Consider the following 18,299-nt stretch of genomic DNA (forward strand, 5'->3'; position numbering starts at 1 on the left):
TACCTTAAGAAGTCATAAATTTTAAAAAGTTCTTTAAACTGGACCAAATATAAAAGAGATGATAAAGTAGTTTCACTCTAGATGATTTAAAATTTTAACTTAAAAGGACATTATAAAGATAAACCTCTGTATTTCTGTAACATTATTTTAAGAGTTCATTCAAAATATTTTCAACTACTCAACTTACTCTTACATGGATTTATACATATATCAACTGAATCTCACATGCAAAAATGTATTCCCTATCATTTATGTATTCTGGGATATATGATCATTCACTTATTAATGGACCCTTGCCAATATATTAGTATAATCTGTAGTATACTGTAAAATAACGACATAAAGTTTTCACTGTTTTATTATTCATGGTATTTACTGTCAACTCTATCGAAAGTACTGTAAGAAACTATGATCCAAATTATTACAAAATTTATTTGTTTAAATCACGCTATTTCAAGAGAAATCTTTCTTCAGATGCCTAGCAAATTATCTTTACAGCCTTATATTAAAAAGCCAAACATATAGACTTTTAAGATTTCCACCATTATTTATTTATTTTTTTTAAAGATTTATTTTTATTTATTTAATTCCCCTCCCCTCCCCCAGTTGTCTGTTTTCTGTGTCTTTTTGCTGCGTCTTGTTTCTTTGTCCGCTTCTGTTGTCGTCAGCGGCACGGGAAGTGTGGGCGGTGCCATTCCTCGGCAGGCTGCTCCCTCCTTCGCGCTGGGCGGCTCTCCTTATGGGTGCACTCCTTGCGCGTGGGGCTCCCCTGCGCGGGGGACACCCCTGCGTGGCAGGGCACTCCTTGCGCGCATCAGCACTGCGCATGGGCCAGCTCCACACGGGTGAAGGAGGCCCGGGACTTGAACCGCGGACCTCCATGTGGTAGACGGACGCCCTAACCACTGGGCCAAAGTCCATTTCCCTCCACCATTATTTTTAATTACACAAAGCAGAACACCAAGGAAATGATCTGAAACATGTAATGTATATAGTAAAATGCTTGTTCATTCCACACTAAAACTTAAATTAATTCAGGGGAACAGATGTGGCTCAAGCAGTTGAGTGCCCACCTCCCACATGGTAAGTCCCTGGTTCAGTTTCCAGGGCTCCTGAAAAATGAAAACAATGAGCAAAAAACAAAAACAAAAACAAAAACAAAACAACCAAACTCAGGGAAGCTGATGTGGCTCAAGCGTTCAGCACTAGCTTCCCACACATGAGATCCCAAGTTCAATCCAGCCCCAGGTACCTCAAAAAAAAAAAAAAAAAAGGCAAAAAAAATAATTGAATGCTCAAGCACTTGCAAATTTAGTTTTAGTAACTTTCTTTAAAATTTTAGATTCCTGATTCTAAATGAATGAACTTATTTACCTTCTTGTAAAATGAACTTTTATCATATTCTGCATCTCATCACGCTCTGGCTTAAAAATCCTCCAGTGGTTTCCTGTTGCACCCAAAATCTATATCCTTTTCCATGGCCTATAAGGTTCTATATAATCTGGCTCTTTTTCATCTCTCCAATGTCATCTCATGCCCTTGGTCACCACACACAAGACACACCAGCTTTCTTTCAGCTCCTAAAGACACAGCAAACTTTTTGGCCTAATGTCCTTGATACATGATATTTCCTCACATAATTGGTTCCTTCACATCCTTAAGATTTCAGCCTACACATCATTTCCCCAGAAAGGACTCCCTAAACACCCTAATATACATGGTTTTGATCCCTACTGGTCTTTATTCTTAGTACCTTATTACCTTAAAAATAGTGTAAGGGAAGCCAAAATCGAGGCAGAAAAAGGAGCTCCAAGAGTCAGCTCATCCTACAGGACAGTTAGTAATCACCCAGAGCTGTCTAAGGCACCTATTTGGGGCGCCCAGGAGACCAAAAGAGTATTCTGCAACATCCTTGAACATATGGAAGAAGGAGTCTGTCCATCTGCAGAGAAGATTCGTGGGTAGAGCCCTCCATGCCATGGAGTCTGATGCCTGCTGTGCAAGCTGCCTACGGAGCTATTCTATGGCTGTAGTTGGAAACTCCATTTCCCAAAAACAGGGGAGAAAGACACAGTGTGCACCGACTTCAGCTGCAATTAGTAAATTCGGCTGGCTGAAGGAAAATCCTAAGAACAGCTAAACTTGGAACCTGTCCAAGTCAGAAAGAGGGTGATAGCTGCCATTTTAACTCCCCCCCTGGCATGAGGGGAAGTGGGACTGATTGAAAATCACAGTGTTGGTAGGAAATGGCTTCTTTTCACCTAGACCAGATTGCAGTTCTAGCCTAAATCTCAACCCGAGATCCGGCAGGGAAGAAGCTGGGGTACGTGCACCACCTCTATGGGAAAATGCAAGCCACACTGCAGAGGCGGTACCCACCCTACTCTAGCGGTACAAGCCACCTTGAGCTATTCCATGGCAGGAGTTAGAAGCTCTATTTCCCATAAAAGGGCCAAAAGATGGAAATAACCCAAGTGTCGATCAACCAATGAATGGATAAACAAAATGAGGTATACACCTACAATGGAATACTATGCTGCAATAAGAAGAAATGAAATTGGGACACACATGATAACATGGATGAATCTTGAAGACATTATGCTAAGCGAAATAAACTAGACACCAAAGGATAAATATTGTATCTCATTACTATGAACTAACTGTGAAGAATAAACACATGGGAGTTAAAACCTAGAGTGCAGGTTATTAGGAGATTAAGAGGAGGGTTGAGAAGAACTACACGGTTAACGTATGTAGAAGTTTTAATTAGTTTGACTGTAAAAGTGTGGAAATGGATAGTCAATTGTAACACATCATAGTGAGTAGCCGCTGGTTTTTAAATGGGTTATGGCTGAAAACAGTAATCTAGGAATGTAAATGTCAATTGAAAGAAAGCTAGAGAATAATCTAGGGACTGAATAACACAGTAAACCCAGAGGTGGATAAGAATTGTGGTTGATGGTACAGATGCAAGAGTGTCCTGTGAGCTAGAGCAGATGTATGATACTATTGCAGGATGGTGTGAATGAGGAGAATCACTGGAAAAATACAACTGGTGTGACCTATGGACTGTGGTTAACAGTGATATAATATTCTTGCATCAATGCCAGAGATGTACTCTTGATGGAGGCGTATGGAAAAAGTGTGCCAAATGTACGCTATAGACCATGGTTGGTAGTTAATAGTCTAATGATACTATCTCACAATCTGTAACAAATACTCCAGTATGGTATGGTGTATTGGTTAAGGGGTATTGTATTGGAATTCTATACACGTGCATAATTGTTTTGTAAGTTCACAAGCTCTGTAATAAAAATATATTTAAATAAAATAATAGGGTAGGTTGGGGGGGAAATACACCAAATGTAAGATATGGACTATAGTTATTAGTAATATTTTGATGATGCTCCTGCATAGTTTATAACATGTTTCACAACAATGCAAGGTGTTGGTGGAGGAGTGATATATGGGACCGCTGTATGATGTTATGCACATTTATTCTGTAAGTTCACAACTTTTACTGTACACTTATTGTTTATATACGTTCACGTATGAATGAAACACTTCAATAAAAAATATATTTTAAAAAATGACACCTATAAAAATGAACTAAGTTATAGCAAGAACATGTAACAATAATGGCTTACACCAAGCATGAGCTGAGACTTGTAAAAAAGTAGTTAGGAAAATAAAAGGAGCTTCATAAACTATGCCTGGCTAAGAATGAACACATAAAAAACATTACTGGGGAAGATGGTATCATATTAACAGATGACAGAGAGAACACTCAACTATTCAACTTCTAGTAAACTTCCATTTTCTCTAAAAACAGAATGGTCTTCAAGAGAAAAGGGTGAAAACTTACAGGTTGGGTGAAATGATGCCTAAATAGGCTCAGATCAAAGTAAGTACTTTGCTAATCTAAATTAATGGAAGTCTTCAGAAGGCACTAAAAAAACTTAAAAATATGATTACAGAATCAGCGTCATTCATCTCATGAAACAATGGAAAAGAGGAGAGGTGCCTGAGGTCAGGAGGCAAACATTTCAATTAAAAAATAAAAAAGGATTTTATTGACTGGTAAACCCAATATCAATCCCTAGTAAAACCTTAGATTCTGAACATTCTAAAGTGTAGACTATTAATGGGTATTCAGAAAGCAAAACAGTAATTATTAGAAATTAGCATAAATTCAAAAATATGTAGGGTATCAGAGTAACCTACATTCCTTTTTATGACACTATCAAAGGATTGGGTATCAGGAAAGTGATTTATCTTACACTAAATCCTATTATTTTATATCTGAAGTATTTTTCAAGTCTAGCCACTTCTCTTTACCCCCAGGGTCACCACTGTGGTCTGAACCACTGACTGGTATGGACTCCTACTTGCTTTAAAAACCCCTATTTGGGAGACCAACCAGCAAGATGGTGGCAGAGTAAGGAGCTCCCGGAGTCAGTTCCTGCTACAGGGCAGTTAGTAAACACCCAGAGCTATATGGAGTTAGCTGAAACACCTATTTGGGGGCTCCAGGAAACCAGAACATCCTGCAACACACTTGAAGAAATGGAAGGAGGAGGCAGCCCACCTGCAGAGAAGATTCTTAATCCACTTTATTTGACAAAAAGGAGAGCTGGTTCCCTATCACACCATCACCCCATCCCTGTACCCCACAGTCCCAGCAGAGTTAGCCACAGAATCCAGGAATCAAGACGTCCTTGTTTGGGAGTCAGAGCACAGGGGGCAGTGCCAGAACGCATACTTTCAGCAGCACTGGGTGCCACATAGGTGCTGCGGCACCAGCGCCTTCTAGGCCGCGCCAACTTCAGCTACTAATGAGTAAATTCAGCAAGTTAAAGCATAATCCTGAGAACAGCTGAAGTGTGAACCTGTCCAAGCCAGAAAGAGGCAAGAAGCCACCATCTTAACTTCATGCCTGGCACAAGGGGAAGCAGGGTGGACTGAAAATCACATGGTGGTAGGCACTGGCTTCTTTCCATCCAGATCAGACTGCAGCTCTAGCATAAGCCCCAACCCCAACCCCAGCAGGGAGGAAGCTGAGGAATCTGCACCACCCTCTCTGGGAAATTACCAGCCAAGCCGCAGAGGCTGGTGATCATCCTACTTTGGCAGCACAAGTTGCCCCAGGAACTATTCTGTGGCTGGAATTGGAAGCTCCATTTCCCAAAAACAGGGGAAGAGGAAACAGTTGGCCACTGATTTCAGCCACTGATTGGGGGATTCGGCTGACTGTAGTATAACCCTAAGAATACCTGTAGTTTGAACTTGTCCAGGTCTGAAAGAGGCTGGTAGCCACCATTTTGACTCCACTCCCAGCAAGAGGGGAAGCCAGGCTGAATGAAAAATCACAGTGACAGGAGGAACCGGTTTCTTTCACCCAGATCGGCCTACAGCCCCAGCCTATTCAGGTTACTGCAGGTACATTTGGCTGGCACAGACTGACTAATCATAAGTCTATCGGGGCAACTGCGGTCATTTTGGACATGCACTGCATAGACTGCTGCCCACACCTGCAGCTCCATCACCGCCCTAGGCAGGGGAGAAAGGGACATGAAGCTTCATCAGTCTCTGTGGGCAACTAGAGTCTAGGCCTGCAAACTTGGATTATTCCACATAGCTGTGACTCTGTCCCTACCCTGGCAAAGGATAAAGTTTAGAAAAACTCCATCAGTTCCTGAGGTAATGAGGACAGCTTAAGCCTCCACAGCTTATAGTACCAACTACATGCTTGGTTCCTACTGTACAACAAGCAAGGGAGAAAGGGCAGGGAGCACTAAACTGAAGAGGACTACACCCAGAATAAATACTCTAGTAAGCCAGGTGCTAAGACACCAACAAAAAATTACAATCCACACCAAGAAACAGGAAGATATGGCCCAGTTACAGGAACAAGATAAGTCTCCAGATGACATAAAGGAGTTGAGACAACCAATCACAGATGTTCAAACAAACCTCCTAAATAAATTCAATGAGATGGCTAAAGAGATTTAAGGATATTAAGAAAACATTGGATGAGCACAAGAAGAATTTGAAAGCATACACAGAAAAATAGTAGATCTTATGGGAATGAAAGGTGCAAAAAATGAAATTTTTAAAAATTGGAATCATATAATAGCAGATTTGAAGAGGCAGAAAAAAGGATTGGTGAGCTTGAAGAAATAGTCTCTGAAAGTGAAAATACAAAAGAAAAGATGAAGAATGGAAAAAATTGAAGAAGGCCTCAGGGAACTAAATGACAGCAAAAGACGTGTAAACATACATGTCATGGGTGTCCCAGGAGAAGAGAAGGGAAAAGTGGCAATAGGAATATTTGAAGAAATCATAGTAGAATATTTCCCAACCCTACTGAAGGACATAGATATCCATGTCCAAGAAGCAAAATGTACTCCCATCCAAAAATATCTAAACAGACCAACTCTGAAACACATACTCAACAGAATGTCAAATGTCAAAGACAAAGAGAGAATTCTGAGAAGGGCAAGAGAAAAGCAATGGCTAACATTAAGGGATACCCAGTAAGGTTAGGTGCTGATTTCTCATCAGAAACCACGAATGCAAGCAGACAGTGGTGTGATATATTTAAGATACTACAAGAGAATGACTTCCAGCCAAGAATCTTGTATCTGGTAAGATTGTCTTTCAAAAATGAGGGCGAGTTTAGAATATTCACAGTTAAACAAAACCAGAGAATTTCTAACTAAGAGACCAGATGTTCAGGAAATTCTAATGGGTGTACTAGAACCTGAAAAGAAAAGAAAGGAGAGAGAGGCCTAGAGGACAGTCTAGAAGAGTGGTGAGAAATTTGATAAATAAAACTCAAAAAGTTAGGAATAAACTTAATCAACAATACTGTATTCAGAAAACTGCAAATTAATGTTAAAGAAATAAAAATGCCTAAATAACTGGGAAAACATTCCATGCTAATGGATTGGAAGACTAAATAACATTAAAACGTCAATTCTACTCAAACTGATATACAGATTCAATGCAATCCCAATATAAAGTCCACCAGCATTTTTTTTTTAATTGAAAACACAATTACCAAATTTATTTGGAAGGGTAAGGGGTCCCTGAATAGCCAGAAACATCTTAAAAAGGAAAAGCAAACTCTCCTTTCTAGACTTTAAATTATATTACCTAGCTATAATGGTAAAAACAGCATGGCGCTGGTGTAAAGACAGACAAATAGACCAATGGAACTAAACTGATGATTCAGAAACAGACCCTCACATGTATGATCAAGTGATTTTTTATTTTATTTATTTCTATCCCCTCCTCCCCCTCCTCCCCCACCTTCCAGTTGTCTGCTCTCTTATGTCCATTTGCTGTGTGTTCTTCTGTGTCTGCTTGCATTCTCCGCGGCACCAGGAATCCGTCTCTTTTTGTTGCGTCAGCTTTCCATGTGTGTGGTGCCACTCCTGGACAGGCTGCAATTTTTTTGCACAGGGTCGCTCTCCTTGCAGGGCGCACTCCTTGTGCATGGGGCTTCCCTATGCGGGACACCCCTGCATGGCATGGCACTTCTTGTGTGTGGCGGTGCTGCATTTGGGCCAGCTCACCACATGGGCCAGGAGGCCCTGGGTTTGAACCCTGGACCTCCTATAAGGCAGGTGGACGTTCTGTCAGTTGAGCCACATCCGCTTCCTGGTCAAGTGATTTTTGACTAGCCTGTCAAACCCACACAGATCTAGCAGAACAGTCCATTCAACAAATGGTGCTGAAAGAACTGGATATCCACAGCTGAAAGAAGGGAAGAGGACCCCTATCTCACACATTATATAAAAACTAACTCAAAATGGATCAAAAACCTAAAAATAAAAACAAGAACCATAAAGTTTCTATAAGAAATTGTAGGAAAGTAGCTTCAAGTCCTGGTGGTAGAAGGTGGATTCTTAAAGGAGATAAGAGGAGGACTAAAATGGACTATGATGTTTAATGTATGTAGCAGTTTTAATTAGCTTTACTGTAAATGTGTAGAAATGTATAGAGGGATGGTAACACATAGTAACAGCTAGTTTATATGCTGAAAATGGTAGTCTAGGTATGTAAATGCCAATTAACAGAATGCTAGAGAATATTCTAGGAACAGAATAGCACAGTAAACCAAGAGGTGGATAAGAACTGTGGTTGATGGTATAGATGCAAAAGTGTCCTTTGATAGCTAGAGCAAATGTACATCACTATTGCAGGGTGATGGGAATGTGGAGAAGCATGGGAAAGATACAACTGGAGTGACCTGTGGACTGTGGTTAGCAATAATAATAAAATATTCTTGCATCTATGCCAAAGATGTACTGTGTTGATAATGGGGCAGAATGGAAAATGTATGCCAAATGTACACTATGGATGTAGTTAACAATCAGATGATAGTATATTATTTGTAACAAATGTTCCACCACAGTGTGTCCTGTTGATAGAGGGGTGTTGCTTGGGAATTCTGAACATGTGCATGATTGTTTCATAAGTTTACTACTTCTGTCACAAAAAATATATTTAAAAAATAATAATAGGGTGCGTTGGGGGAAAAATACACCAAATGTAAGATAAGGACTATAATTAGTAGTAAGATTTTGATAATATTCTTTCATAATTTGTAATAAATGACAATGCAAGGTGTTGGTGGAGGGCTAATGTATGGGGATCCCTGTATGACGTTATGCATGTTTGTTTTTGTAAGTTCACAACTTTTACTATACATTTACTGTTTATGCATGTTCCTATATAAATAATATAAAGATAATAATGATGGGGGGGCTGGGGGAAAATACTTTGGTTAGTAGTAATATTTTGACAATGCTCTTTAATAATTAAAAATGTTTAACAATTTAAGGTATTAGTGGTAGGGTGAGGTGCGAGAGTCCTGTATGATGTTATATATGTTTGTTTTGTAAGTTCACAACTATTACTGTACATTTTTCATTTATGTATGAGTGATATACTTCATTAAATTTTTTTCAAGTAAAAAACAAACAAAAAAATGAAACCTGTATCTGCTTCCTTCTCATCTAGTAAAAGTCACAGGGATCTCTTAAAAAGGGAAATCTAATTCTGTTACATTCCTTCTTAAAATCTTTCAATTGTCCTCCAACTCCATAAGTTCAATATCATTAAAATGACCCATAAGGCCCTGAATAGACAGGTTCTCTAACTTCCAATATTACCTGCTTACCACTCTCAATCTTGAATGCCATGCTCCACTCAAAATGGCTTTCTTTCAGCTCCCACAACCTATTAAGCTCTTTTTATGCTTGAGCCTGGTGGGGTCATTCATTATGTATCAACTATCTTGCTCTCTATCCCGTCCTCTACAACTCCCATCATAAACGTAATTATTTGAAGGCTTTCAGTTTAATGTCTCCTTGCCTAGACCATAAATTCCATACCTGTTTCATATCCTCTCTCTCTCTCATACTCACACACACACACACATGTTCCCTGTGCTTTTGCGCAGTGCTTGGTACACGGAAGGCTTTTTGTTATTGGATAATCCACATTATTGGAGTCTGGGCTTGACTCTCCTATAATGAATGTTCTTCCCAAAACTTGACTGAACACCAAAATATAAACTCTGTGAAGAATATAAATATATAATATTTGTGATACTGGATGAAGGAATATAAATTTCTACCAATTCAAAGTGGGAGAGGGAAGATAATTCACAGATGAAACAAGAATGGCAATATATAGATAACAGCTGAGGCTGGGTTGATGGGCACATGGGGCTCATCATGCTATTTTTTTCTGCATTCTTTGTTTTAAACTTTCCATATTAAAATCTTTAAAAAATTTTCTACAATCACAATGTAAGCTTAATGTTCTCATGAATGGTAAAAATCTGAGTTTTGCTAAAGAAAACTTGAAAAGGTTTCAGAGGCGTACTCGTGCCGCCTATTTACAATTCTACTTAGGAATCTCATCTCCTTCCATATTACCTACACCTAAAACAATTTTTGACACTGTAACAGAATCATAATTGTTGCTTGAAGATACACAAGTAGATAGTAACTCAGGTGAGTCTAAAAAACTCATGCATCTCTGTTTAGTAGTCTTTCTATGATACTCTAGTTATTCCTAGAAAGTTACCAAGTCTTGCTTAAAAGGAAGAGAGGGAAGGTTGGGTGGAGGAAGGAGAAAGAAAGAAATATAATAACAATAATTATTCTTTTAGGATGTCCTTCCAGAGCCAAATCAGAATATCTATCATCAAAACTAAGGTATATGTGATTACCACTTTACAGTCCTTAAACATGAGTCCCTGATAACCACAAGGAAACTCCAGCTTAGAGAGGAAAGTGATTTGCTATGAACACATAACTGTTAAGAGATACAGCAAAAAATATATCAGGATATATATACATGCTCCTTCTCAGACCAAAAGATAGCCAATCCAATACTTTTTCTATTATACTCAACAAATAAAAGCAAAGCAGTGCAATTACAACACATCTGTCTCTATACTACAAGTCTTCAAGGAGCTGGAACAATTGCATTAATCTTTTTCATTACTTACCAAACAAATATATTTTCAAAGTACACTTGTCTATAAAATCATCTTTGGCTAATTATTATTTCCTCTTGGAAACCATTTTTAAATTAAAATGTACACTATCAAACAATTGATTTCTCTAATAAAAACTGATTAGTTCAAAAAGATTAACCACAATTTAGAAACAACGTAAATTTTCAACAGTTATCAGTCAAATCTTGTCTTTATTTGAAGATCTACTGAATTTATTTAATGCCATCCCTTTTAAAATAATTTAATGTAAATTTACAAAAACAGGACTGAAAACTAAAATATATATTATCTTAAAAACATATTTTAGAGGGGTGGGTGTAGCTCAGTGGTTGAGCACTTGCTTCCCATGTACATGGTCCCCGGTTCAATCCCAGTACCTCCTAAAAAAAAAAATAAAGGATAATAAATAAATAATAACAATAAAAACATATTTTAATGGTTTTCTCAAATCTCCAACTTATGGGAAAAATAGCTCAAAATCCAATACAAAAAGCAGTCTGTACATGAATGACAACTGTCTTATAAATAATAAAAATGCTACTTTCTTTTCTTTTTTGTGGTTATCATCTGTGTTTTACAGGGAGGTTAAATATTTTTATATCTAAAATGAAAACCTATAAAAAATACTGAAAGGCACAGTATGTCTTAAATGAGTTTTCTTGGTTTCATAAGCTCTTTTTATTTCTCTTTCACAGAGATCTATGAAATTAAAATTAGCATTTGAAAGTATTCAAAAATTCTTTAAATCGTTATTTAGTCATTATGCTCTACAGGTGCAGTTCTAAATGAAATAAATTTGCCATCTACTATGTCTCAATTTTGACAAATTTACAACATACTAACCAAAGGGTAAAATATCTTTGACTTCACAAATTTATAGGACTTTATTTTGCAGAGAAAATGTCTTAAACTTAAAGGTCACTGCCATAAATAAATTCAAACAAGGCACTTCCCAATTTTTATCCTAATATTAAATTATTTATGAAATGTTGTTATTATTTACTTGCAGTATTGGAGAAGAATAAAAGAGTTAGACAATATTTATTTTGTCTATTTTATGCCTAAGACTCTACTAGATGCTGGAAATGCAAAAAAAGTCATATAATCTGGTCAGGAGAAACTTATATTCTAGCAGAATACCTAAACCATAACTATAGTAGAGTATGATAAATTCAAAAGCAAAAATATATATTATGGAGGAGTCATGACAGCATGAATTCACAAATAGTTCTGCTTTCCACTAGTCTGTGAGTTCTATGAAAACACAGACCACATTTGGTCCCAAACTGCTGAATGAGCACTAGTACCTAGCAGTGTCAGTCACATGTTGGATATGTAATATTTGACTAAATAAATAAAGAAAAAGGGAAGGGTTCACAAAGAAGGTAGCAAAAGAGATGAGTTTTAATACATGAGTATGTGTTGAGAGACAAAAAGGAAGGGAAAAGGGCATTCCAAGTATAGGCAGCAGAATAAACAACTATACCTACCCCTTTCACCAATCTACCTCAAGTAACATTTACTCCAAAATTTATTTTCTACGAACATTTACCAAGCTGAAGATTTCCTAAATGAATATTTCAATTTTCAAAAAACAGGAAATAAAATGCCAAGGTCTTTAGATCCACAGCATACCACTCAAAACATTGTGTGAGTTCAATTACTACAACCAAACAAAATCTAATAGCTAAAAAAAATTTGTATCACTTTTTCATCAGAGAGTTTTGCAGTTATTGCCTCAGTAAATTTTTATGATCTTGCTTTTTCAATTGTTTCAAAGTTGTATAAAGATCAGATGATATGTGTAAAATATCCCTTCACAGAGCTAGGCATAATGTATCTAACAAATGGTAGCTCTTACTGGAAAGACAATTCTGAAATACAGACTGACAGATGGTAGGACTGATGCTTTAGGGCAAAGAAACACTTTTATGTTTTAGGACAGTGGTCACCAAATTCCAGTCTAAGAATAGATAATAAAGTTCTCACCAACAGCAGTTTAAGAAAAATATGGGGAAAGCACATTTGGCTCAACTGATAGAGAGTCTGCCTACCACATAGGAGGTCCAGGGTTCAAACCCAGGGTCTTCTAACGCCTGTGGTAAGCTGGCCATGTGCAGTGATGATGGGTGCAAGGAGTGCTGTGCCACGCCGGGGGTGTCCCCCATGTAGGGGAGCTCCATGAGCAAAGAGTGTGCCCTGTAAAGGAGAGCCGCCATGCATGAAAAAAGTGCCCTCTGCCCAGAAGTGGTGCTGCACACATGGAGAGCTGACACATCAAGACGACGCAACAAAAAGAGACACAGATTCCCAGTGCCGCTGACAAGAATGCAAGCGGACACAGAAGAACACACACACAGCGAATGGACAGAGAGAGCAAACAACGGGGGGGGGGGGGGGGGGGGGGGGGACTTAAATAAATAAATAAATCTTTTTTTTTCCTTTTTTTTAAAGGAAAATATGGACAAAATAGTGAGATTTTCATGAATGTATTTTAGGTTTTTCATAAACATTCAAACTCATGGGCTATTATTAGCTTTTATTTTCATGTTCTTTTTACTCTTTGGTGTTAAAAGTATTAAAATGGTTTTTCTTTTATACAATAATGATAAAATATACCTTTTTAATAAAAAAAATTTATAGCTGAAAAGTAAAAATGGAATAAAGTATATTTTAACCACATATCATTAAGTCAGATTTAATGAGACCCCACTTGAAAATTAATAAAATAAGCAAAATTAACTTTATAAAAGTCACATATCCAAGAAAGAATATGAACTAAAGCATAAATAGGGAAAAAAAAATATGCCTAAAAAATAGCAATGAAGGGAGTAATTAGGTCAAGTCTGGCACATGATAAATATGAGCTGTGGTTTGGTCAGCCTTGACGGGTTTGGCAAACTTTTTCTTAAAAGGCTAGATAGTACATATTTCAGGTGTGAGGGTCGCATGGTCTCTTGACACAACTATTTAACTCTTGATGTTGCAGCACAAAAGCAGTCACAGACAATACATAAATGAATGGGCATTTCATTTATGTATTGTCTGTGGGTCCAATAAAACTTTATTTACAAAAACATGGCCTGTGATCATAGTATGCTAACCCCTATTGTAGAATCTCAAATTGACTTGTCAATAATTCCTTTCATCAAGATGGTTTTACTTCCTTTCAAGTGTTTTCACATAAACTATTAGTGTTTCATTAAAGCTTCTGCAAACATCTACAAGGCAACATATCAGATACGTATTCTCTTGTTTTATAGATTAAAAAAAATAAAGCTCAAAGGGGTTGAGTAACTTGCCCTACTAGCAGGGCTAAGACTAAAAACCAGGTTCCCATTCTTTTCACAATTCTTGACCATAATCTTCCATATGCAATCCTCCAAATGTCTCAAGTGAACTATTTCAATCACATTTAGAATCCTCTGCTGAATCTGAGCTCTTGAAAACAGAGCTCACCACAATCATAACAGATTTAAAAAACATCTATCCGCCCATTTAAGTTATATACTTTAATTCTGAAGCAACTTACTTGAAATCCCTTTTTTTTTTTTAAATCATTTTGTTGCATCAGCTCACCATGCCAGCTCACCTTCTCCAGGAGGCACTGGGAACCAAACTTGGGACCTCCCATGGGGTAGGCAGAAGCCCAACCACCTGAGCCACACCTGCCTCCCTGAAATCCCTCTTTATATGATCCCTTCTGCCACTGAAGCTATCTCCTTATTCACAAATCACCTAAAATATCACTTCATCTTCAAATAGCCAACAAGAAAAAGGAAAAAGGAAACCTTCCTTTTAATCACTTTTAAGTGATTAAGTAACTTTTAATCACTTAGTAAGAATTTATTAAGGCCTGGGGGCCTGCCTTTGTGCAGCTTATAATGCAGTTGAGGAATGCTATATGGATAAACATGAAACTAAAGAACAACTCTATGCAACCAAAGCCATATCTAAGAAATTTAAAGAAATGAGAAAATTTACAGCATACAATGTCATAAAATATGTGCCTTTTGTGTTATTCCAGTCACAGATATCATGCCCTGTATTTTGCTGTTTCAAGAATAGGGTGGAGAGGGTTTCTTCTATTTTATTCTAATCCATGTCCGGTAGCTTATATTGGACTAACTCCTTTGCCAAAAAAAACTATCGAAGATGGACAAAATATGGGCAGATCTCACTTTACAAAGCAGTAAATGACTGTGTACGCTGAAATTTGTACAAACTGATCTTAATAATTAATCATGATTGCTCTACAATATTTTAAAAATTGTGTTGAAATACTAAAAATTCTTACTGTTAGTATAAATGTGTAAGAAAATTTTTAAAAAGTAAAACTAGTATTTAGTGTACTGCAATTTAAAACACTGAGAATTAAGTGTTTTATTTCCTTGTAAAAACTTAAGTATAGTTTGAACAGTGCTTGCTTTCTCAATGTATAACTTAGAAGAAAGCATCTTTTCTATGAATTGGCAAACTGTCATACTCCTTTCTAAGTGTGGATCAGTTTTCAAGATTTTATCCTTTGCCCTTTCAATGTCATAAAATATTTTTCAGAGTTCCTTTAATGTGCAGGTTTTGCTAGCATCACTTCCTCTGGGACATCTTCGTCCTTGTCCTCATAACAGGTTTCCTCATTTATGTCAATGCATTCACCTTTATTAATTCCTCTTGCTGCATATCTAGAGTCTCTTGAACATCAGGGTCAATATTCCCACAATCGGCTATTTTTTCTATATTTCCATTACATGCGATTCAAATTTCACTTCCAGCATTAACACTTTGTTTCTCTGCTGCACTTTAATCTTTGTTGACCAATTCTCTCTTTGAATTATCCATTTTTATGAAATGTCACATGAGATTTTTGCTGGGAGACAAAAAGTACCATCAACTACACACTTTCCTGTCTGTGAATGAACTGAAAAACAGATGGGCAGTGACCAATCCCCCACGACTTTGAAAGATGCACATACGCTTCTTAAGTAATGACTTGTAGGCTGAAGAGCTAGCAACAAAGTTTGTACTTTATGCAATTATTCACAGTTAATATACTGTGGTCACTGAAATTTGAAACGCGTCCTTGGGAAACTGGTGTTATTTAACCAAAATGTGGTAAACTACATTTACAGAGATTGGAACTCTGCAAAAAAAGGACTGCCTGAATATTATACAATTGTTTAAAGGCATTGGAGGATGACCAATGCAGGCAATTAAGGAGTTATGAACTCCAAAAGATGAGGAATACTGAGGTAAGCTCCAGGTTTTCCCTCAGCTTTTTCCTTAAGTGTATTTTCTAAATCCCAGCAAGAAGAGACAGAATTCAAGCATAAAGCAACAGTGTCACTGTGCTGAGATCCACCAAACGGAATCGTCTTGGTACATAACTAAGTCACATATTGTGGTCAAAATGTTCAGTCACAGAAGGATGCTGCAGGGGTACTAGCATGAGGTAGCTAAAGGTAACTTCTTTGCAAAATTTGGGCATGAAGGCTGGAATTTAAACTTGCACGACCAACACTAAGATGCACTAATCATCCACAGAGTTATGGTTACATCATATGGTTATATCGTGTTATTATGAAATTAAACAAGGCTGTATTTACCATTTTGTAATCCCATCCAGAGCTGCTTATGATCTTTTTTCTGCATTTCATTGATTACTTGACTTTTATGCTTTAAAGCATCAGCTTCTTTTACACAAGACATAAAATGAGCTTCAACTGCATCCTTAGATGGACAGTGCAGAAGGTCCTTTTCTGGAAAACTCTGACAAAAGAAAAAAAAAAAAGCACACATATCATAAAATTAGCTTTTTAAAAAGGAGTATGCCTTCAAGTTCCCAACAAGTTCCCAATATTTTGAACAAGTCATCTCTTAGACTCCCAATTTAAAAAAAAAAAAAAAGAATCCCAATAAAGAGATTTCAGCACAACTCCAAAAATTTTTTAAATTACCTTAAATATCTTTAGCTATTTGGCACACTTTCTATACATTCGAAAATAACCTTTACACAATATTGTGTGTTTAGAACAACATGGAAAAAGGCATTAAAAAGTAATAATGTTAGAAATAGCTTTCTGACAAACCATACTAACCGTTGACAGGAATTTGGAACAAAACCTTTATACACTGCTGGTGGGAATGTTAAATGGTATAGGTATTTTGGAAAACAAATTTGGTCATTTCTAATTAAAAACATACCTACCATCTGACCCAGTCATTCTACAACTAAGTATTTACCTAGGAGAAATGAAAGCATTTATCCATAAAAAGATTTGTATGTTAATGTTCACATAAGCTTTATTTGTAATAGCTAAAAATAGGAAACAACCTAAATGCCAAAAGGTAAATGGATAAACAAATTGTGGTATAAGCTTATCAAATTGTACACACTGAATATGAATAATTTATGATTACAGTTCAATTAGCTTTCAATACAGCTGTTAAAAAATAGCAATGGACACCTCCATTGCATCAACAAATGAGCAGTTATGTAAATTAGAGGACTAATGTGTTTTTAACAATAAAATGAAAGGTAATAGCTAAAGCTTACTGAACATTATACTAAGACTTTTTATATGGATTATCTAATTCAATTCCTACAACAACCCTTGAGATAAACACTGTTATTAATCCTATCTTACATATGAAAAAAATTAAGGCACAAAGAGTAGATAGTTTTAAGTGTTAGAGCTAGGATTTAAGCTGTCTGACACAAGAGTCCTACCTCTTAAGCACTGTACAATACTACTTCCTCTCTAAGACCTAAATATGTAGAAATCATTATAATTGAACATTATTTTATAAAATAATTTTACCATAAAACCTTTAACAGAAACTGAGTTACATAATAATAGCAGAAAACTGCATTTATTTATAGCATATTCAGATTACTGTATTAGTAGATAATATTCAATTACCTATGCCATAGTGCTGTGATACAGAAAATGGGGGAGGAGGGTGGAATACAATGAAGCACCTGAATGACTGTGAAACTTCCAGTAGATACCTTTCTAACAAAAGAAATGACATCAAACTACCTATGATAAGTCCCTAAAGCAGATTTTTAAAATGCAAATAATCAGAAATTAACGATCAATAAAAGACTTAATAATTTGCCTGACCTGCTTATGTGTTCTGTTCTCATGTACTTTGAAATTAGTCTCTGCAGAGTAAATAGTGAACCATAGTTGTCTGGAGCAGAGGTAAACACCTAATCCAAGATAAACCAATCAAATTATCTCTCAAGGTAAACATGGATTTCAGATTTGTGGTGCTCTTGACCAAAAGCCATAAAAAACAGCTAGCTGTGAGGTGACAAAGGTCACCACCACACCAAAGAGCCAAGAGTGCCTACAACTGCAAGTGGGAGATTTGCATCCATCATCCGTGTGGATCTAAGCCCCCTCTTGATATAGAGGGGGAGTAGACATAACCATCCCAGGCTCCACAGGCTGGAGTAATAGAGTATAGATTAGAACGGACTTACTGATATTCTACTATGGAACTGCTGTTCTTAGTAATGGAAGAAATTGTAGCACTGATGTGGAGAAAGTGGCCATGGTAGCTGCTGAGGATAGGGAGAGGGAAGAAGAGATATGATATGGGGACATTTTCAGGACTTGAAGTTGTCCTGGGTGGTACTGCAGGGACAGATGCTGGACACTGTTATGTCCTGCCATGGCCCACTGAGTGGACAGGGGGAGAGTGTAAACTACAATGTAAACCACTATCCATGTGGTGCAGCAGTGCTCCAAAA

The 18,299-nt window shown here is 37.1% G+C and overlaps 1 protein-coding gene across 7 annotated transcripts in view; it reads right to left on the reverse strand.

Annotated features, from left to right (window-relative positions):
* ATG5 (autophagy related 5) overlaps positions 1-18,299 on the reverse strand; it is a 185,003-nt gene that overhangs the window by 111,726 nt on the left and 54,978 nt on the right. For all 7 annotated transcript variants that reach the window (XR_009188003.2, XR_011650105.1, XM_058307211.2 and 4 more), the window contains one exon: positions 16,144-16,306. Coding sequence is in view for 5 of the 7 variants with exons in the window: in XM_058307211.2 (XP_058163194.1) it covers positions 16,144-16,306 (163 nt within the window). In the remaining 2 variants the exon portion in view is untranslated. The remainder of the gene's footprint in view (positions 1-16,143; positions 16,307-18,299) is intronic.

Source organism: Dasypus novemcinctus, chromosome 11 (assembly GCF_030445035.2).
Source record: "Dasypus novemcinctus isolate mDasNov1 chromosome 11, mDasNov1.1.hap2, whole genome shotgun sequence".
Classification (NCBI taxonomy): Eukaryota; Metazoa; Chordata; class Mammalia; order Cingulata; family Dasypodidae; genus Dasypus; species Dasypus novemcinctus.